Source organism: Delphinus delphis, chromosome 17 (assembly GCF_949987515.2).
Source record: "Delphinus delphis chromosome 17, mDelDel1.2, whole genome shotgun sequence".
Taxonomy (NCBI): domain Eukaryota; kingdom Metazoa; phylum Chordata; class Mammalia; order Artiodactyla; family Delphinidae; genus Delphinus; species Delphinus delphis.
Genome location: NC_082699.1, coordinates 65218075 through 65241643, shown reverse-complemented (window position 1 = coordinate 65241643; position 23569 = coordinate 65218075). Strand labels below are relative to the sequence as shown.

General features: G+C 45.2%; 1 protein-coding gene across 1 annotated transcript in view; it reads right to left on the bottom strand.

Moving 5' to 3' along the window:
• The window catches only part of FER1L6 (fer-1 like family member 6), a 126477-nt gene extending 122754 nt beyond the window's left edge, over positions 1-3723 (bottom strand). Inside the window, exon 1 of the mRNA XM_059995163.1 lies at positions 3536-3723. Coding sequence (XP_059851146.1) covers positions 3536-3611 — 76 coding nt within the window. The 5' untranslated portion in view covers positions 3612-3723. The remainder of the gene's footprint in view (positions 1-3535) is intronic.
• Between the last annotated feature and the right edge of the window lie 19846 nt (positions 3724-23569).

The window sequence follows — 23569 nt, the reverse complement described above, 5'->3', positions numbered from 1 at the left end:
ACTCTACTACCCAAAGCAATCTACAGATTCAATGCACTCCCTATCAAACTACCACTGGCATTTTTCACAGAACTAGAACAAAACATTTCACAATTTGTATGGAAACACAAAAGACCCCGAATAGCCAAAGCAATCTTGAGAAAGAAAAACAGAGCTGGAGGAATCAGGCTCCCTGACTTCAGACTATACTACAAAGCTACAGTAATCAAGACAGTATGGTACTGACACAAAACAGATATATAGATCATTGAAACAGATAGAAAGCCCAGAGATAAACCCACGCACATATGGTCACCTTATCTTTGATAAAGGAGGCAGGAATGTACAGTGGAGAAAGGACAGCCTCTTCAATAAGTGGTGCTGGGAAAACTGGACAGGTACACGTAAAAGTATGAGATTAGATCACTCCCTAACACCATACACAAAAATAAGCTCAAAATGGATTAAAGACCTAAAGGTAAGGCCAGAAACTATCAAACTCTTAGAGGAAAACATAGAACACTCTATGACATAAACCACAGCAAGATCCTTTTTGACCCACCTCCCAGAGAAATGGAAATAAAAACAAAAATAAACAAATGGGACCTAATGAAACTTCAAAGCTTTTGCACAGCAAAGGAAACCATAAACAAGACCAAAAGACAACCCTCAGAATGGGAGAAAACATTTGCAAATGAAGCAACTGACAAAGGATTAATCTCCAAAATTTACAATCAGCTCATGCAGCTCAATAACAAAAAAACAAACAACCCAATCCAAAAATGGGCAGAAGATCTAAATAGACATTTCTCCAAAGAAGACATACAGACTGCCAGCAAACACATGAAAGAATGCTCAACATCATTAATCATTAGAGAAATGCAAATCAAAACTACAATGAGATATCATCTCACACCAGTCAGAATGGCCATCATCAAGAAATCTAGAAACAATAAATGCTGGAGAGGGTGTGGAAAAAAGGGAACAGTCTTGCACTGCTGGTGGGAATGTGAATTGGTACAGCCACTATGGAGAACAGTACGGAGGTTCCTTAAAAAACTACAAATAGAACTACCATATGACCCAGCAATCCCACTACTGGGCATATACTCTGAGAAAACCATAATTCAAAAAGAGTCATGTACCAAAATGTTCATTGCAGCTGTATTTACAATAGCCAGGATGTGGAAACAACCTACGTGTCCATCATCGGATGAATGGATAAAGAAGATGTGGCACATACATACGATGGAATATTACTCAGCCATAAAAAGAAACGAAATTGAGCTACTTGTAATGAGGTGGATAGACCTAGAGTCTGTCATACAGAGTGAAATAAGTCAGAAAGAGAAAGACAAATACCGTATGCTAACACATATATATGGAATTTAAGGGGAAGAAAATGTCATGAAGAACCTAGGGGTAAGACAGGAATAAAGACACAGACCTACTAGAGAATGGACTTGAGGATATGGGGAGGGGGAAGGGTAAGCTGTGACAAAGCCAGAGAGAGGCATGGACATATATACACTACAAAACGTAAGGTAGATAGCTAGTGGGAAGCAGCCGCATAGCACAGGGAGATCAGGTGCTTTGTGACCGCCTGTAGGGGTGGGATGGGGAGGGTGGTAGGGAGGGAGACACAAGAGGGAAGAGATATGGGAACATATGTATATGTATAACTGATTCACTTTGCTATAAAGCAGAAACTAACACACCATTGTAAAGCAATTATACTCCAATAAAGATGTTAAAAAAAAAAAAAATGAGCCCTGGGGAGCCAGCTCCTCTGAAATCCCTATGGTCGGCTGCCCTAAATCTCCACCAGCTTGTTCCTTCCCCGCTGCGCAGTCAGTAAGGGCTCCTAACTGGAGGCTGACCCATGGGGTAGGAAAGCCTGGGCTCTGGTGTAAGACTGACCTAGCCTCAGGAGCCAGCTTCTGCACCTATTGGTTGTGTGACTTTTAGCAAACACTTATCCTCTCTGAATCTCTTATAAAACAGGGGCAAAGGAAACTACATTTCAGAGTCATGAATGATGTATGTAAAGTAAAAAGCAGCAGTGGCTTATTCAATGTGTCATAGATATTATTTTTCATAAGGTCCTTGAAGGAAGGAACTGTGTCTTATTCAACCTTGTATCTCCAGGACCTACTGCAGGGTCATAATTTCAAGGACGTCAGGAAAGACCCCAGGGTCTTTTCTACCCAATCCCTGATACCTTCAACTTGAGTGAATAGACAAGTACTTCTATTAAGCTTTAAGCCTTGTCTCCACCTAAAATGTAATGCCTCTCCTGTCCCATCCAAGAATGACTTGATCGTTACTATCAACACTTTAATATGAATGAGTCTCTGTATTTTCCCATCGTAAGGTTAGGTTTTCCCTGAGGGTGAGGAGTGAAGCTGGGTGGAGGACAGGTTGCAGGGCACCTGCAGGGTACGCGGTGAAGGCTGAAGGACGCACCCCTCCAAGGAGATGAGAGGGGTGAAAATAAAGCAGACTCACTGTACCATTTTGGTTTAGAAATGGTCCAGAAAGCTAGCCTTGAACCAGTTGCTGTCACGACCACCCAACGTAAGTTTCCAGACACCACCCCAGACCTGTCCATTGGAATCAGTTGATCATATTTGATTCAATACACATGAGTGTCTCCCTGATATGGGGCCTGGCCTCCACTGGCACAGGTCACACTGTAACTTGGAGCTTTGCTCTTCTGGAGAAGGAATCGCCCATTCTAAGCGCAGAAAGTCTGAGAGCCTGGATTTATCAATATATCCCAATGCCATTGCTTCCTGGCTCTGCACCTCCCACCCTCAAGGCTGGCTTCATGGGTCTGTGCAGCCCTGTAGGGTCCTGTGATCAGAAGGAACTCATTGCCCTTGGCCTAATGCTCTGCAGTCACCATCCAGATATTCTTAATAAGTTCTTAACAATGGCTTTGCATTTTCATTTTTCACTGAGCCCTGCAATTCTGCAGCTGGTCTTTTCCACACTTTACTTACTCTCTCTGCATCTCTGTAACCTCATTTGTGAAATTGGGATAGCCACACCTTCTGGTAGGATGACGGAGGGGTTAAATGAGACAGTATATGTAAAGCCTCCCCCAGAGCAGCTGCTACCCTCCCTCTGATTTTCAAAATCTCACTTGCTTCTCCCATGATCGCGCGGTCAGCTCAGTAGCCCACGTCATGCCCACTTAACAAAGGGAGAAGCTGGGACTTGGAGCTGCTGAGTGACTTATCCTGGGCCACAGAGCAAATCAGAACAGAAATGGGAGCTTGAACCCTGTCACTGCCTCCTTGGGGGGAATCCTTCCGGGGTCCAGCAGGTGTCCACCCATCCTTGTTTGGCCAAGGGACCAGATGACCAGTGGCGCGGGGGGGGTCACTTTGGGCCTGCACTTGGGGTTGGCAGGGTCTGAAGACCCAGAAGGCAGCACAGTTCCCACCTCACTCCTCGGAGAATGAATCCCATTCTCAGCCAAGGGGGGGTCAACCCTGGAGACCTGCAGGCTCCAGGGTGGTGGTCCCTCCCCACCCCTCAAAAGACTCACCTTGGGCACCCTGGTTGGCTAGGATTAACCCCTTCTCTGCTTTCTTCTTCTTCTTCTTCAGCTTCAGCCCAAACATCTCCTTTCTGAAAAAAAAAGAAAAATTAAAAAATACAGTGATAATAACTTTGACTCACTCAGACATGTTAAGAGAAAATACACACACACACACACACACACACACACACACACACACACACACACACATACACACACTGAGTTCTTCTTCTGGAACCTGACCATCCTCCTAAACCACCCAGGATGGGCATCAAAAGACAAGTATCAGGATGACCCAACATGCTCTCCAGACTCTTACAGAAACCACAAAACCCCCTCCTAAACAGAAATCCTGAGGTCCACCTAGAACCACACTTAAATTAGGCATAATACAAATACTAATAACACTAGCTGTTTTCTTCTCCATTTCTCTTTACTCAGCTGTGCCAGGCATTCAAAACATATGATATAATTTAATCATCACAGAAACCCTCTCCTATCCATCTTACAGATGAGGGGCCAAGGCCCAGAGAGGGTAAGTAAAGTTTCCAAGGTCACACAGCTCTTAAGTGTCAGAGCTACCCCTGGAACCAGGCCTGTCTGATTTTAGAGCCCAGGCTCTAACCACAGGGTCACCTGAGCAGAATGAACACCCTCTCCACAGCTGAGCTCCAGACCATTTCTAAGGTCAAGAGGCTCTGGGATTTATTAAGGTCACTCCACAAGTGCACAGCTCAGCTGACATGTAGTATATGCCCAGAATGTTAGCTATTATTATTATTATTATTAGCCATGAGCAGGAAGCTGTTTGGGGGCCTCCTCCTCAGCCCTGGAAAGGGGCCCAGTCTGTTGTTTCTAACTGACACCAGGAGCATCCCCACCCTCTGCCAGCCTGCTGAGAGAATCCATTTCTGGAGCTGCGCGGAAGGATGGAAGGTCAGAAAAAGTTCTGGCTTTGAGTCGGGCAGGCTGATGGGGTGGTCTTTGGAGACGGGAAGAAGAGGAACAGGGACGGAATGGAGAAGGGAGGCGAGAGCAGCAAAGGCTCGGACCCTCTCAGCGAGCATCCTGCAGTCCTGAGCAATGTGAGGACAGTGGCAGAACAACTGAAGTTTTCCATTTTCTTACATATTTAGGACTCAAGAGTGCGTGGACTGCAGTGGCCAAGATCGGGGCCTCCACAGCCAGACTGCCTGGGTGCTAATCCCAGCACCATCTCTTCGATCTTGAACAGGTCACTTAACCTCTCAAAACTCCAGGGTCCTCATGTGTAAATGAGATAACAAATGTAAAGCATTTAGCCCAGTACCTGGAACATACTAGTTGCTCAATAAATGTTAGCTATTCTTGTTATTATTTGAAGGGATAAGGTTAGAACTAATGAGAGGAAGCTACTAGGAGACATATGTCCCCTCCATTCACTTATTTATTTATTTCCTTATTTGTTTATTTATTCTTTTCATGTCCAGCCTTGATCCAGATGAGGAATTAAGGAGCCTTCCTCATTGGTGCTGCCTGAACAGTGGAATGCACTGCACTGGGTGGAAGTGAGTTCCCAGTTCCTGGAGATGTGCAAGCAGAGACCTAAGGACCACTGGTAAAAGATGTTGTAGAGAGGACAAACATCAAAAGCAGGGGGCACTGGCCTAGTGGACTCCGGGGGTCCTTTGAGATCCTGAAATACAGTAGAATGATGGAAAGAATGGGTTCTGAATTTATAAGCAGCTCATGCAGCTCAATAACAAAAAAACAAACAACCCAATCCAAAAATGGGCAGAAGACCTAAATAGACATTTCTCCAGAGAAGATATACAGATTGCCAACAAACACATGAAAGAATGCTCAACATCATTAATCATTAGAGAAATGCAAGTCAAAACTACAATGAGATATCATCTCACACCAGTCAGAACGGCCATCATCAAAAAATCTACAAACAATAAATGCTGGAGAGGGTGTGGAGAAAAGGGAACCCTCTTACACTGTTGGTGGGAATGTAAATTGATACAGCCACTGTGCAGAACAGTATGGAGGTTCCTTAAAAGACTACAAATAGAACTACCATATGACCCAGCAATCCCACTACTGGGCATATACCCTGAGAAAACCATAATTCAAAAAGAGTCATGTACCAAAATGTTCATTGCAGCTCTATTTACAATAGCCAGGAGATGGAAACAATCTAAGTGTCCATCACCGGATGAATGGATAAAGAAGATGTGGCACATATATACAATGGAATATTACTCAGCCATAAAAAGAAACGAAACTGAGCTATTTGTAATGAGGCGGATAGCCCTAGAGTCTGTCATACAAAGTGAAGTAAGTCAGAAAGAGAAAGACAAATACCGTATGCTAACACATATATATGGAATCTAAGAAAAAAAATATATCATGAAGAACCTAGGGGTAAGACAGGAATAAAGACACAGACCTACTAGAGAATGGACTTGAGGATATGGGGAGGGGGAAGGGTAAGCTGTGAAAAAGCGCGAGAGAGGCATGGACATATATACACTACCAAACGTAAGGTAGATAGCTAGTGGGAAGCAGCTGCATAGCACAGGAAGATCAGCTCGGTGCTTTGTGACCGCCTGGAGGGGTGGGAGGGAGATGCAAGAGGGAAGAGATATGGGGACATATGTATATGTATAACTGATTCACTCTGTTATAAAGCAGAAACTAACACACCATTGTAAAGCAATTATACTCCGATAAAGATGTAAAAAAAAAAAAAAAAGAATGGGTTCTGGAACCACCCAGACAGGGTCGGATTGGGTAAGTCACAGCACTTCTCTGAGCCAGTTTCCACCTGAGTACAATGGAGATAAATGACACCGTACATACTTTACAGGATTGTTGTAAGAATATAATGAGGTAAGTAAGCAAAGCACCTAGGACAAAGCAAAGCTGTGATAAGAACACGCTTCTGAGTTTCCCAGGAATCTCAAATACACAAGGGACATTCCCTTTTTTTCCTGAAATTTCTTAAAGGAAATTTCCAATAATAGTTTTTGCTTTCCTGTTTTCAAAGGAGAGTAACCATGCAGAGAGTCCAAGGCCAGTCCCGTCCAGACCCTGAATTGCCACTGTGGTCCCCAAGGGCTCCCTGCCATGATCATTTCACAGAGGCAGAATCTGATGTTCCTGGGAAGTTGGCAAGCAGGCTCGACAGAGTACTTGAGAAGACTGAGTAACTTCCATCTGGAAACAGGAAGTTGCTACCAGTAAATGACAGTAGCTACTGGAGGGAGACTTAACACTCCTTTAGGAAGCTGACAGTTCATCACGGATGGCCTCAGCATTCCGAGCCCTCCCACAGGGCAGTGACTGAGGCATGGGGCATGCCACAGGCTACTGTCGTGGGCACGGGAGGAGGGAGAGATGCGCCACCTCTCAGAGTCAGGCACCCCTGCCCCTCCAAAACCAAGAGCTCCTAACCCTGCTGTCCATTAAACCCACCTAAGGAGTTTAAAATATACCAATGTCCGGAACCACCTTCAGAGATTTTTAATTAATTTGGGAGAAGAACCAGTTCTCAGGAGGTCTGCTCTAGACACAGCTCAGACCCCCTACAGAGGAAGCCAGAAACCTTCCAGTAATGCCCAAAGAATTTACAACCAGCTCTGCTCTCTGGGTGGATTGATGTTTGTTTCACAAACACACAAGGTTGTCTGCCTGAAACTCTGAGTCAGTTATCAAGGGCACTCCCAGCATGACTCCCAGCGTGAAAAGGTTTCTTGATGAAAATTGATTTCTTCTCCTCAGCCCCGTGACATCCACAGTAGAGAGGGCACAGCTCGCCAGCCCTGAAAGATCTTGCCACTGGCAGATTGCACAGCCCAGGGTAAATTGGAGACACAAGACTCAGCTCAGGGCCCTGCCTGAAGCCACCTGTTAGCTGGGGGCTGCATGCTTAAATCAGATGAACACGTTTCATTCTCACATGACACAATATTTCTTATCAAATCCACAGGGTGATGTTAAAAAAGGAAACAATGCTTATACAATGTAAAACATGCTATAAAGTATTACAATGTTGATGACAAGAAAACATGCTACAATATTCCCCTGAGTGAGTTCTGAAGGTTTTAAACATGCTTTGACACTCACCAAGTGCCAAGAATACCATGTTACATACATAAGCTCCTAGGATCCCCACCACGTACCACGAGGAGGATGCTATTATTATCCACTTTTACAAACAAGAGTTTGTCGGGGTTTCCAGCCAATATTTTGGGATCAACCAGTAAAGCAGGAAGACTTACCTGGTAAGTCTTCAAGCAGTTGCCATCGTACCGGCCCCCCTCTCCAGTTTGCCGAGGATTCCGGCATGGGAACCTCCTGCCCCACTTCAAAGAAAGGATGGAACTCTCCAGTTTAGGGTCTACTGAATCTCCTCCCAGGGCCACCCCAAGATAAGTCAAGAGACACACAGCAACCCCCATACCACCCTGGTCTCCTCAGGGCGAAGCTACCACGACTCCGATATCTACATCCAAACAGCGAGAGCATTAAACAGTGCGCGTGTTTAACTTGCTTCCGCACATCTGTTCAAGGCGGCGTTGCTCCACATTGAGCCCAGGGCTCGCACTGCCAGGGAGGCAGCCAGCCTGGCACACAGAAAGAGGAGCCCGGCAACTGGAGTTTGGGTCTCATCTATGACACTTTCTAGCTACGTCACTGCAGCTGGCCACAGGACTTCTCGGAGCTCCAGGCTCCTCTTCTGCAGGAAGTGGTGGTAAAGTTAACACTGCTTTTCTCACTGGGATATTGTGTATGTCACCTCATTGAACCCTCATGCTGAACTGCTCTAAGCTCTACAAATAGCAACTTTACTGTCATGTCCACGGCTCAGGGGAGCGAGATCAGGAAATCGCTCACAACCACGGTCACCTTGTGGTTTTCCACTTGTGTCACCAGATTCCCCTTCTGGAATCACCTTTTCTACCTTCAGTGCAGAAGAGAAGCAGCTCAGGCCAAGAGGCCAAACACTAAGTTAATTGCATCAATGGATGTGACCAGTACCGGCCCCTGCTACTCTCCTTCCCAGATAAGAAGACTCAGGTCACCTCTGCACCTCACCCTCCAGTTCCACTCATAACATCCAGTGTGGAAAAAAAAAAAAAAAACACTTTGGGGCTTCCCTGGTGGCACAGTGGTTAAGAATCCACCTGCCAATGCAGGGGACACAGGTTCGAGCCCTGGTCCGGGAAGATCCCACATACCGCAAAGCAACAAAGCCTGTGCACTACAACTACTGAGCCTGCGCTCTAGAGCCCGTGAGCCACAACTACTAAAGCCCACGTGCAACAACTACTGAAGCCCACGCGCCACAACTACTGAAGCCCACGCACCTAGAGCGCGTGCTCCACAACAAGAGAAGCCACTGCAATGAGAAGCCCGTGCACTGCAACAAAGAGTAGCCCTTGCTCACCACAACTAGAGAAAGCCAGCGCGCAGCAACAAAGACCCAACGCAGCCAAAATAGATAGATAAATAAATTTATATGTAAAAAAAAAACCACTTTGATTTGTGAATCTCTTTATACACGAACTCTTTAAAACTTTAAAAAATATATTATATTTAATAAAATTCCTTTATCAGAAGAATGGATTTGCAGGTAATCAAGTCTATCCTAAAAAACAAAACAAAATCAAGCTTTATCACCATTTTGAGGTTATCCAGAGAGCCTTGGGTAAATTTCCCATTGCCTGCTAGGAAATACCTTCTTGGGTATATGCTATCTGTGTACTCATCTTACTTCTAGGACTGGCATATATTTATTAAAGGCAAACCAGCAAACATAGAAACAGCCGTAATGTGGGCTTTGACAGAAGATTGTTAAAATATAAACCTATGTGACATCTTGCCTTGTCAAGACTCCGAAACTTGTTTTCCTCTCTGCCCGTGATCTTCCCATTACTGCTCTCCTGATCATATCCATTTACTTAGGACAATGATGGTCAACTTTGGCTGTACATCAGATTCACGTGAGGGAGCATTCTAAAACTATCTCCCACTCTACGGCCAGATCCCATCCCAGAGAGTCTGAGTTCATTGGTCAGCACCGGGGCCAAGCTGCAGTAGTTTTTTAAGTTCCCCAGGTGATTCTAAAGTGCAGCAGGGTTGCAAACCCCTGTGGCTAAGTAATCAGTGCCAATGAGCTGTGTTCTCAAAGACAAAGTTCATATATACATATATATATATAGTGTGTGTGTGTGTGTGTGTGTGTGTGTGTGTGTGGTACGCGGGCCTCTCACTGTTGTGGCGTCTCCCATTGCGGAGCACAGGCTCCGGACGCGCAGGCTCAGCGGCCATGGCTCACGGGCCCAGCCGCTCTGTGGCACGTGGGATCTTCCCGGACCGGGGCACGAACCCGTGTCCCCTGCATCGGCAGGCGGACTCTCAACCACTGCGCCGCCAGGGAAGCCCACTCCACTTCTTACCTATCACTTTGTCTCTCACTAAATTCTTTCTGAGACGAGACATCAAGGACCTCAGATTCACCGGGAACACTCCCCCATCCCTTCAATCTGAGGGGCTCCATTTCTATCTGTTTTATATATTAAGTTGTAAAGTTTGAAAACCACTCATCAAGACTAACCTACTCGTTTGGCCAGTAGGGAAACTGAGGCCCAGAAAGAAACTAGGAACCAAATCAAGATCATATACCTGTTTATTGAAACTGCTGGGACTTCTGGGTGCCCATTTATCCTGTGTTCACCCCCCAGAAATGCTAAGACCTCAGCAAGCATGGACCCCCACAGCCCTCCCTCTCCAAACCCAGGCCGGGGGAACTCTGATAACAGACACACCTCGAATCCCGTTCATTCAAAAATGGACTTTTTCCTTCCATAGAGCTGTACTTCAGAACCCCTGTGCATTACAGAAAATGCTCCAAGGGGTTAAATATGATAATCTAATCACTTTCCTCCAGATAGTTAAAAAAGCCAAATGAAAGAAATTTCACAACTGTTCAAAGCAAAAGCAACTTGCTCAAAGTCACCCAGCTACAAGTTGGCCAAGCTGGGGACAGAGCCCGGTCTCCTCACAGCCAGATGAATGCTCTTCCTCCTAGACCATGCTGGGATGGATAATTTGTTCTCTATAGTCATCCATTTTATTATTTAGTATCATTATTCGAAGTGCTCTGGGGCAATCAATAGCTGCTGTTCATTAAGCGTGTAGGATAAGCAAGGCATTGGCTTAAGGTCCTGCATACACGTTTTTTCATCTAATCATCCCAATAACCATCCGATGGAAAGGTTCAATCTCTTTTACAAATGCGAAAATTAAAGCCTAGGAGGTTAAGTAACCTGCCTAAGATCCCACAGCTCTAAGCTGCGACAAAACTCTATCCAACCTCCACTCCATACCACCTCCCAAATACCAATCAGAGCCACAATTTTTCAAGCACCTAACCAGAGTCAGGTACTGGGCAATCCTCACTTCCCAGATGGTACCACAGTTCAGAGAGGTTTGGAAACTTGACTACAGCCACACAGCATCCGTTGCTGAAGCCCAGCCTCTTTGCACTCTGCAACCTCGCTCATCATGACCCAGGTCTCTAAGGTTCCCAGCAGCCTAGACAGCAACAGAGTCCAGCTCAGTAATAAGAAGAAGAGCAACCGGTCTCACCTTGACCAGTGAAGGCTCCTGACCTTGTCCAGAAATACTCACGATAACTAACTTCTTGGCCTCAAGGCAGGTCAGCAGGGTAGGAGGTGCAGCGTCCAGCACTGGTCTTTGGGAGGAGAAAGTCTACCCTCTAGAATGGAGAGGGTCTCGGGCACGAGGCTGTCTCCTCCAGACGGGCAGGTGTCTCCCAGAAAATGCCCTTTTTGCTGTGTCTGCCCAGCAGCTCCCTATCTCTGTTTGAAATCCAGAGCCCAAGACTGATCTGCAAACACAGCAGCTCAGAGCAGATCCTGAGAGGAGGGGCCTCCAGGGTGTTTTATTCCAAGTCAGGTAGCCACAGGTAGGTCAAGGCTCAAAGAAACTCCAGCTCCAGACAGTGCCAAAGCCCTGGATACTTTCTAGCCACCGTCCAGCCATCAAAGTTGGATTTTTAATTATTTCACCATCCCCTACTCATTTGCAGTAATGAATATGTTTTCACTTTACTTGGGGCCAGTTCTAGGTACTTTTACAAGTATTATCCTATTTAAGTCCCACAACAGCCCTCAGAGGTAGGTACTATCATTGTGCCCAATGTACAGATGGTGAAACTGAGCCACAGAGAGGCTGGTAAGTGCTGGGATTTGAACCAAGGCCACCTGCCCTCAGAGCCTGTGCTCTCAGGCCCTCCAGCCTGCTCTCTGTGGCATTTCATTGGGACTTGTAGTCTGAGGTTATTTCAAAGATGTCAAGTTTAGAAAGGAGACAAATAAAAAGAAGGCATTTTGGTGGATCAGATGCTTCAGAAGTCATTGCCTGGAGTGGGTTGAATAGTGGCTGCCCAAAATATACACATTTGGGAAACTGTGAATGTGCCCTTATTTGCAAAAAAGAGTCTTTGCAAATGTAATTAAGTTAAAGATCTCAAGATGAGATCATTCTGGATTACGTGAGTGGGTGTTAAACCCAAAGACAAGTGTTCTTACAAGAAACAGAAAAGAAGACACACAGAGAAGGCCATGTGAAGACAGAGGCAGAGATCGGAATGATGGGACCACAAGCCGAGAAATGCCTGGAGCCACCAGAAGCTGGAAGAGGCAAGGAAGGATTCTCTCCCAGAGCCTTCAGACGGAGCATAATCCTCTCAGCACCTTGGTTTCATACTTCTGGCCTCCAGAACTGGGAGAGGATACATTTCTGTTGTTCTAAGCCTCCCAGTTTGTGGTCATTTGTATGGCAGCACCAAGGAACTGATCCACTGCCCTTTGTTACTTCCTCTTGCGCTTTTTTTAAATTTAAATTAATTAATTTTGGCTGTGTTGGGTGTTCGTTGCTGCACGCGGGCTTTCTCTAGTTGCGGCGAGCAGGGGCTACTCTTCGTTGAGGTGCGCGGGCTCCTCACTGTGGTGGCTTCTCTTGCTGCGGAGCACGGGCTCGAGGTGCGTCGGCTTCAGTAGTTGTGGCACGCGGGCTCAGTAGTTGTGACTTGCGGGCTCAGTTGCTCCGCGGCATGTGGGATCTTCCCGGACCAGGGATCAAACCCGTGTCCTCTGCACTGGCAGGCGGATTCTTAACCACTGCGCCACCAGGGAAGCCCCCCTCTTGCACTTCTTAATGGCACCACAGGAAAGGAAAGAAAGTGGGTGCACTCCACTGAGCCCCTCATGCGGAAGAATGGGAAGTTGATGCCTGTGGGCCAGGCAGTGGTGTAAGAGCCTCCAAGGGGCAGAACAGCAAGGCAGGAAGGCAGGCGGGTGGGGAGAAGGTTTTGCAAGTGAGGACTGAGCAGGTTACAGAGTAGCTCACAAGGCAGCCTTGTTCAACATCCGCAACTGAGCTCATTGTCTCCAGAGAAATGGGCCTTGGCTCAGGGGTTCACAGATGGCACAGCCTCCCTGAAGCATCCCACCTCCTGTTTTTGGTCATCATAGATTTGATCCCAATCAGAAGCAAAGATGTCAGAGATTACTGAGCCCCAACCTTACACGTTACAAAAGGGGAAAATGATGACTAAAGAGGTGATGTGTTCTGAGGTCACATAGCCAATCATGGAACCGTCTGAGCTGGAACCTTGTCTCCTGATTCCTGAGCCGTTCAAGGGAACCAAACCTCCTCCCCTTGTCTGATCTGTTCTTCACAAAAGAAGATCCTGTGGCAACTCTTTTCTGAGCTCAACAGCCCCAGGGGCCCCAAGTGTTCTCTAGCTAAAGCTCAAATCCCTCCTCCTAGGATTTAAGTTTATTTCTCCTTCTTTGCAGAATGACAGCCTTACCATGTGGCTGCTATGTCTGGCTCAGATACAAGTACACATCGTAACAACAGAAGTCATCTGGCTGCACAGTACACATTCAATCATAAATGTTTGCTGATTGCTCATCGCAGGGAAAAACCAAATGGACAACCCCGCTGCCTTATTTCTCTACTTCATCTCGTGCCGCTTGCTCTCTCTGCTCCGACCACACCACCTTCCTTCAGCAACTTGACTGAAACATGCCCTTCCCTCCGGGTTTTTGCACATGCTCTTCTCTGTGCCTAGAATCCATATGCCCTCCCACACCTCTTTGCCCCATTAACTCCATCCCATCCCTGAGAAAGATGTCACTTAACGTCACAAGGACACTGATGTGTATAAAATTGATGACTAATAAGAACCTGCTGTATAAAAAAATAAATAAAATAAAATAAAAAACATCACAAAGCCTTCCCTGAAGCTCCCCTTCCCCCGCCCCCTCCCATAGGCTCAGCAGGTCCTCACATTCCCCGTGCTTTTTCATCACTTATCATAGTTTGTTCTTTTATTTTTACATGACTTTTTTCATGAGTGTCCATTAGACCAAAAGTTCCATTAGGGTAGGAACTCTCTCTAGTTGATTCACCACTGTCTTCCCTGCACAAACATTAATTGAACAAAATGCTGAGCTGGTGCAAAGAAATGTACAAAGAAGGAATAGACAAAACTGCCACCTCTCAGGAAAGTAGAACCAAATAGATGAGCGACAGTCACCTCTTTAAGAAATTACCCAGGCACACATCATCCCTGCTACTCCACTTACCCTGATACTTCTCCAAAAGGGGGAAAGGATGAATTGGTAAAACTCAAAGGGGCCAATAGGGTAACTGATATACAGCTCTGGAAAACGAACTTCAGAGGAGTGTTGCTGTACAGTTGTCTAGAATGCAGATCGGGAATTGTCTTAACAATTCAGTTAGCTTCAGAATTATTTTAGAAATTCTCAAAAGAGAGACTATATTGCAAAGCAAGAAGGTTATGAAACTCTCCTCCAACCTTCCTCGCTCTGGGAAGAGAAATAACCCTTTGCATGAAGCGGCTACGTCCATTCCAGATACAAGTGCAGATCACATCAGCAGAAATCATCCTCCGCCCTCCCCCATGCTTTGCCTCCTGCCATGTGGCCTCTGCCAGAGGGAATAAATTTCAGCGTCTACAATCTTTATCCCACATACCGTCTTAGACATGGAGTGTTTCTTTGGAGAACTCATAACAGTTGTTATCATGATTCAACAAACACTTACTCATTACCTATTAGATGCCCAGCACTCCAGTGGGCCTGTGGGAAGTTCAGAGCAATGAGGGAAAAGACAGTGTGATGTGGTCAAGGGGCACAATGGCTTTCTAGCAGCTAATACACTTGAAAAGGCTTCAGCCACTCCATCATAATATTCTTTCTTATTTCTAGAATGCTTCGTAGATTACAAAGAACTTTCATGTACCACTATGTGTCACGGCAGCTATGTGACATAGAAAGGTTTCCCTGCTACTTGGTAGATTAATCATTTAGGTTCCAGAACCTGGAATGACTTACTCAAGTCTGCATGGTTAAAAAAGGGCCAAAGCTAGAAATTGTGGCAGTCATGAAAAAGTGCCACTCAGATCTCTGGCTGCATGAAGCATAGTTGACTGACCGCCCCAGCTCCTATAACTCTCGATTCACTACTGTGTCACACGAGGCCATGCTGCCCATGGGCTGCTCCCAGCAAATGACTAACCACAGCAAGTGAACTAATCCTGCAAGACACGGGACGCCTCTAACGGATAACTTAGGCCACAAGGCTCCCTCCTGACCTGGAGGAAACTGTTTTAGAAGAATCTTCCTACCCAATTTCCCTTCCTTCCTGCTCTCCATCACAGGGGTCAAATTTGCATCGTGGTCTGAAGACTCTCTGCTTTCTCCTACTCCTTCCTCTTTGTCCTTCCCACGCGTTTCCCCAAATAAATCTTGAGCACGTCAATCCCATCTTGGAATCTGCTCTTTGGAGGTACCACCCCAACAGAACTCTAAATCCAGACTTTATCATTCACAAATGGACCTTCCACAAATAAAGAGATTCCATTTTGAAATATATTTGGAAAATGCTGGAGTTACCCCTGTTTTACAGGGCTTCTTAGATTCAACAGTACGCTTACATGAAATAAGACTCCTCAAAAGCATGAAAGTACCACAGAATCGAGTGGTTCCCAACCTGATTTGACAGCAAAACTTTTTAATTCAGTTCCCCTGAATTGGAGACGGGCAGACTGGAACACAGATCACAATCTGAGAAATCCTGCTAACAAGTAGACACCCTCCAACAAGTGGACACCTATCCTTTCCTCAGCCTTGCTAAAAAGCCTCAAAAGGATGGTTTGATATTCCCTTCTCTTGCTATACCCAAATGGATGTGCAATAATACTGCCAAAAACAGACTGAAAAAGCAAGGGACCCAGGCAACCCTCAATGTCATCGTCCCTGGAAGAATAGGAAATCAATTATCCTTTACATTAAAGCTTTGCTCCTAGTTTTAGCAAATGGTTTGATTTTGATTATTTAAAATAGGTGTCATCTTTAAGAGACAGGTGAACTGAATAAGATAGGAAACGTAAACAGTGGACTCTAAATCGTCTATAGGTCTTGATACTAGACCTATTATTACGGGCATTACTCTGTTGTTTTAATTGATATTAAAATGTTTCTACTCAATGTTGAAAGTCAGTGGTTGTACCTAACTCTCCTTCATGATTCAACAATTGAATGAAAAGGGAATAAATCCACTGATACAAATTGGGCTACAGCTTTTCTGTAAACTTGCCAGAGATGCAGAAGCTAAGCACATTTGAAGCTTAGTGGGAAAAGGCATTTCTATGTACCAAGGAGGTGTTCCCTGTGTAAACAGTTAGGTGAGAGTCATCTGAAAGGCCAAACTAGGGTCACTTAAGGCACAAGAGACCTAAAATGAGTCTACATGGGATTCAGTTTTCCTGAATTCACTGGTGTTCCTTCTTCTCCCTCCCTGAGATGTACAGTAATGGAAAGAAGATGTTCTTGGCAAGAAGGAAAGGGGAAACCAGCGAATTGCTTTTGATCACCCCCCATGGAAATGAGAAATAGCAACAGGATTTCAAAAGCGATGAGTCAGCAGAAGTCACCTGGTGGAGAAGGAGAAGAGGGAAAGTAGTTCATGGTAGCTGCAATCAGTCAAAGCAGAGACGGAGTAGCTGAGTCTGCAAAATGATGGAGCAATAAACAGCCAAGGGAAGCCTGATGTCTAGGGGCTGATGTGAACTCTGAACAGCATACCAGTTCCTGAGCAATGCTTCCGTCCCTAATAATAATAATAATGGCAATTATAATGTGAGCATTAATGATATGCCAGGAACTGTGGCAAACACTTTTACATTCTTATCTCATTTCATCCTCAAAACGACTCTGTAAATTATCTACTATTGTTCCCTATTTTACAGATAAGGAAACAGATACCCAGAGAGCTTAAGTTGATTTGCCCAGGATCAACCATCCTGCAGGTAGCAGAGCCAATTCTTGTCTCTGACACCTTTGCTCTTAACTTCCACACTTCACTGCTTCACTATCCCATATTCAACGTATCCATAGGACAAGTTCCATTATTGGAGGTAACCTACATGTTATTTTGTTCTGTGCAACAACAACAACAAAAAACCCCAAATCACACTTATACAGCACAGCACAGGGGAATCATCACCAAAACCGTCTACAGGGCAAGTCTCTTTCTGGAAAGTACTATCATGTTGTAAAAGATCCAGGAGAAACAGGCCATCCTCGTTCTACTATTGTTGTACAATGAAAAGGGGATGACTTTGATTCCATGGAACTGTAAAATTCTGATAGATTGAAGTGCATTTGAGAACGGTTACCATCACCCTTGATTTCTTCCCAAGCATACTGAAAGCTCTTAAAGGACAGAGACAAGATATATTTCACTTTTCTTCCCCTCAGCATCCCATCCAGTGTAGGCATCCAAATAATGTTATACAGAAGGTTTTGAAGCTCTGATAGATTATCTGTGTCTGCACCCCACAGCCTCTCCCAGACAACAGTGACTTTCCCATGACCCGTTTCTGGAGCTTCAGTGATCAGTTAAGTCCAGTCCAGAACGTGCTGTTTTTTTGCCAAAGTTCTGGGATGTGTTTGCCAGTGCTGAAGTTGGGAAAAGATTTTCACCTTCCTGCTTTTTCTAACACTTTAATCGTAAGAGGTTAGATATAACCTGGAAAGTCTTACTCCGGAGAATAAGGAAATAAATGCTCAGAAACCTATGGGAACATGTCGAAAGCACACAGGAGCCAACCTGAAGGGGCTCCCTCTGGCAAAATAGGGAACAATTTGAGTATCAAAATCAATAACAAAAGGAAGGGATTATAACACATTAAATAATAATCCAAAAACCCATATTGATACTGAAAAGGGGGAAGTGTTGGGAGAGGAAGAGAGAGGGGAAACCTCTTTTTATACTTAGAGGTAATAAAGGAAAATAAGATTATAGACCACCATTTACCATCCCTAGAGTGATTGCTAATTATCACTAAGAATCATCAGTGGAGGCTAAAACCTGTCCCTGTATCCCCTAAAATCATTGCTTATTCCCCAGCCGTATGTGCCTTGTGTCTGTAACTGGGAAACAGTTCACTACCCTCCTCTTCACAACTGCCCATACTTAGTGTGTTAAGTCCCTGGTCTGCTGGGATTATAAGAATCTCCAAGGGGAGACAGAGACAGTAATATTTGATAGCACACAATGAATTGTTAACGAGGCCATTTGAAATTTGTGGATGGAAAGAAACTTCCCAGGTTCTGTTCAATTCCATCCTTGAAAAAAAAAACAAAGAAGTCTCTGCAGCTCCCCAGACAGGCCTTTTCTATGGTGGCCTCTCACAGTGGGTTTGATAGTTGGCAAAAGGATTTGTAAGGAGCTCTTAACTGGAATCCTGCTCTACTAACTGCCTTTTGTCTTTGTAACCCAAGATTTACTTTCTCATACAGGTGTGTACACAGCAAGGGAATGCTAATGGAACCAAGAGAGGTCCAGACACGCTAACTGCCAAGTCAGACCTTCAGCAAACACCCCTCCTCGATCACATGCAGAGGAAGTACATGAAAAGGGAGCTGATTCTTGGGAATGATTTCCTACAAGCCTCTTTCTTAGGAAGGAGGCCGGGCTGGGATAAAACTCACCCGCTGACCCTGCAAAGCTTTGGTGAGGCTTTTGGTACACGAGACTGGTTCTTCAGGAGGGCAGCCTGCCAGGAGGTTCATGAACCCCCAGATTCAGAGATGCCCATTAACAAATCACTTTCCTCATGGGATTTAAGAAAAGATGTAAAAAATGCCAGCAAGGTCTCCGGAGCCTCAGGGGGAGTGACCAGCGGGCGAGAACAACAGAACCACAGTGGGCTGGGGGCCAGGTGTTGGCTTTGGTCAGCCACCAGCTGAGAAACGTTTCCCACACCAGCCTCCAGGAGGAAGCCCAAGCCAGGCCTCCTCACAAAGGCAGATTGAGACAGGACCTCCCGTCTCGGTCTCTGGAGGCCCTTCTCAAATTGCTAAAACCGAGACTAATAAGAATGGCACCTGCTCGTTGAGGTGAGTTCACCATGTGCCTGGCACTCTGCTGAGTGTTAGACACGCCCCATCGTAGTTTGTCCCAAGGTGACCCCTGAAGTGGGTACAATGTCCTTCCTATTTTAAAGATGAGAAAACTGAGGGGACCTAGAGAGGTGCCCAGGTAAGACCACTCAAACAGTAAGTGGTGGAAAGGGGATTCAAACCGAGGCAGCCAGTCCTTCTTGGAGTCTGTGAGATTAGTCACTGCGCCCTCCAGCCCGAGTCATGGGTGTCCCCCCCTCACTGCTGAGCTCTGTGTCTCCTCCTTCTCTGACTAAGGCCCAGCTGTAATGAATGGCTTCATCCTCTGTCTCCGGAGGAAATATATTAATATAAATACAAATATAAAAATAATACAATATAGCCTCTCATGGCACTGTTAGTTCATTTATTCTTTATAGATAGCAACGATACATGAGACACAAAAGATAAAACCAGGAAGGGGGGGAAATATGGTTATAAAAATATAAAAGGTCAGGGCTTCCCTGGTGGCGCAGTGGTTGAGAGTCCGCCTGCCGATGCAGGGGACACGGGTTCACGCCGCGGTCCGGGAAGATCCCACATGCTGCGGAGCGGCTGGGCCCGTGAGCCATGGCCGCTGAGCCTGTGCGTCCGGAGCCTGTGCTCCGCAACGGGAGAGGCCACAACAGTGAGAGGCCCGCGTACCGCAAAAAAAAAAAAAAAAAAGATGAGTATTAATCTCTGGGAGTAGGATTTGGGTTAATTTTACTTGCATCTTTATACATTTTTCTGTGTTGTTTTACATTTTAATAAAGGCTGTGTATTATGTTTACAATCAGCAAAACCTGTAAAGCTCTTTTCGTTTTGGAAAAAAAAAAAGTATCTGGAACAAGGAGGCTCTTACCAAACACTAGTTAAATGGAAAGTGACTCATGGTCCTTTCGGCACCAGCAGGATTATCCAAATGGCATGAATAAATAAAGAGCTGAAGGGCCTTCCTGATGTTATATTGCACCAAAATGCCCTAGTCTGTTCCCTGAGTAAACACCACGGCAGTAATGTTGTTATTGATGTGGCGAGGACCCCAACATCAGTGAAATCCTTCACAGTTTTGAAAGGCTTTTGCTTTCAATGTCTCATTTGACCTTCAAAACCAGATTTGTGACTATTCCCCAAACTAAATTCCCTAAATGTCTGTCCAGCCACTGTTAGGCAACATTTCCAGGCCGGCGATGGCACAGTTGCTTGTTGGTTGGACAAATGGGTGGATGGATGGATGGATACTAAAGGAGTGAATTCTTTTCCCTCTTTTACAGACAAGAAAACAGAGAAGCAGAGTTGAAGCAACATGCCTAGGGTGATACAGTTAGTAAACTAGGGTGATACAGTTAGTAAATGATTAACTCAGGGGTTGCAATCATTCTTGTATATGGTTTCTTAATCAGCCCTCTTTTATCAAAATGCACCCACCAAATCTGTTTTCTTTGGGAGGAAACTCTTCACTATCACTGACAGACATATACTTGATAATCAGGGGTGATAATCAAAATATTGGTGGCATGGGTATTGACCTGTCAGAATGGCACTGGTTCCTGGACACCTCCTGCCATGCCAGGCATTAACCCATTAATTGCTGGATGTAGGTGGTCCTGGGTGTCAGAAGGACATTCAGTGGGCTCAAGACAGGAGCCCACTCAGCCACTGGTATGGAGCTAGTCAGCCACTGGTATGGAACAGTTTCATTATTTTACCAATGAATGCAGCCATACAAGTGCATAACAGCTGGATATAAGCCCTGCCCCAAACCCTCTGCAACACTGAAGTGTTGGTCCCCACGTGAGAAGTTCTGCTCTCTTGCCACTCACAGCACAGACCTTTCCCCAGGCACTATTTATAATGCCACTTAAAACCTTCATCCTGACACATCCAATCTGCATGCATAAATGAAATCGAATGCCATTATCCTCTTCTGAAAATTATCCTGAGCCCGACCATGACAGGGGATAAGGGCAGGCACTGGGAGGGAAAGAATGATTACAATGAGGGAGAGGATGAGCTAAAATCTCAAAAAATACAAGACAGCAGCACAGAAGACCAGCCCTCACCATGAACCCAGTGCTCCCTGGACACACACACACACTGTGTAAGTGCAGCTTTGTTCTAGGCACCAGGTAAGATTCTGGAAGACAGACTGTCCCTGACCTCAATCTGTTCAGAGTCCAGGAAGGCAGCAAGAGAGACATTGGAAGTAGCTGTTGTATAAATGGAAAGTTTAGAGACGAGAAGAGCACTATGGGATTTCAGAGGAGAGAGTTTCTTTCCACCAGAGGAAATCTAGGAAGGCTGCCTGAGGAAGGCGGCCTTGACCCAAGTCTTCTTTAGAAACAGTGGCAGTTACACTTGGGAAGGAAGGAAAACGTGCCATCAGAGATTAACACAAGCCAGTCCGGAAGCAAACATCATTGTCCAAGCATTTACCAGCAAAATACACAGAACGGACATCGTACATACTTAACTGAGCTTGTCATTCCCAAAGACATCATGCTTTCTTACCTCCCAGCCTTTACTTGTGCTGTGCCTTCTACCTGGAATATTCTCTCTCACCTTCACCTCCACTTCCACATTCAAGAATGTTGTTTACCATTCACCCTCCACTTCTCAGCTTAGATGCCCTTTTTCCAAGAAGCCTTCCATGATCCTGCAGAATGGGTGAAATTTCTCTTCCCACCCGGGCGTCTACCCCTATCATAATCTCACAACACCCAAATCATAGTCGTCTATTTTGTTATTCATCAATATCACTTGTCTGTAAGTGCTTTGAGAGAAGAATCTGGGTGATCCATTTTTGTGGACCCAGTGCCTGGTAAGGTGCTGTACTCATAGCAGATATATTTAATAAATGACTGAGTTTTCAAAAATGATTCAGCAGCCCAATCATGTACTGTTACGCCAATCCCGTCCCCAAGCAGAGCTGAGGGCTGCCCGTGTAATTCTACCAAGTTGCTTTGTAGATGAAAAGATACAAATGTCCTTAGATCCCTTTTAACCAGCCCCAAGCAAAATGAAGAGCCAAGTCGTGTGTTCTGAACACACGACTATCTCCCCCAAGGCCCTTGTGGCCACAGGGGTGCAGGCTGAGCCCCAGCAAAGCTCCCCTGGCAAGTCCAAAAATGAGACCATAGGACTAAAAAGACACCACCTCTTATTCACGAACCGAGAGAAGAGATTTTGAGGCAGGAGGAGAAGGCCAGAGGGAGAAAAGAAACCACAGGCTTAAGGTGGCTTTACAGGATAGTGAAATTACATAAGGAAAGGTCCTGCTTTCCGAAAATAACAGCATTTAATATTAACCCTTTGTAGTCCAGTTGAAAAAATTAAAGGAAATTTTTTAATGTTCAAAATGTTAACAATGGTTATCTCCAGTGATATTGTGAGTGATTTTTAAAATCCTCATGACTTCTATATTTTCCAGATTTTCTACAATGAAAATTATATATTTTCTCATCAGATGGGAAAAATGTGTCCTTTAAGTGCATGATCAGGCCCAAATGTCCCGCCTGGCCCACAACCTTTGCCTCCTAAGCCTTAAGTCTTAGTTAACCTTTAAGGGTTTTTTGAAGAGAAACCCTCACCCCCAGCTCCCAGCCCTTTGGCTGTGGCCACACCCAGAAGTCTTCACTTTAGGAGAAGGAAATATATTACTTGGCTTTGGATGGTTTCTCCATTCTTCCTCTTCTTGGTGGCTCCTCTGGGCTAGGAATTGGCAAAGTCCTGGTGTCTGGCTTTATCCAGCTCCTGGGCACAGGTTTCTGAGTTTCAGAGTCATCTGGTGGGTGAGACTGTTGGGGGTGTGGCTGAATCCACACTCATTGATGTGCATGGCTGTTCTTGAGCATCATGTTACCCAGTGTAATCAAAGGCGCAAAAGGAAACCGTCCCACGAAGAGCGGACCCATCTGTCAGGCTTCTTAACCACTCCCACCCAGTGGCATGTGTCTTAATTCCCTTCAATGACAGAATCAAAAGCTAAATGCCTTCAGGCCTCAAACTCATATTCTTCTAAGAATTATGTGATAAGACCACCTCATCTCAAGGAAAACACGCTATTAAGATCACTCAGGGGGACTTCCCTGGTGACGCAGTGGATAAGACTCCACACTCCCAATGCAGGAGGCCCAGGTTCGATCCCTGGTCAGGGAACTAGATCCCACAAGCATGCCACAACTAAGAGTTCACATATCACAACTAAGGAGCCCGCCTGCTGAAACTAAGATCTGGTGCAACCAAATAAATGAAAATATATATATATATATATATATATATATATATATTTTTTTTAAAGATCACTCAGGGATTCTCCGGAGGTCCAGCAGTTAGGACTCTGTGCTCTCACTGCTGAGGGCCTGGGTTCAATCCCTGGTCAGGGAACTAAAATCCCATAAGCTGTGTAGCAAGGCCAAAAAAAAAAAAAAAAAAAAAGATCACCCAGTTCTCCTAAAAAAGGGCTATTTCTTCGGTGATGAAATATTTTATTATCAACACT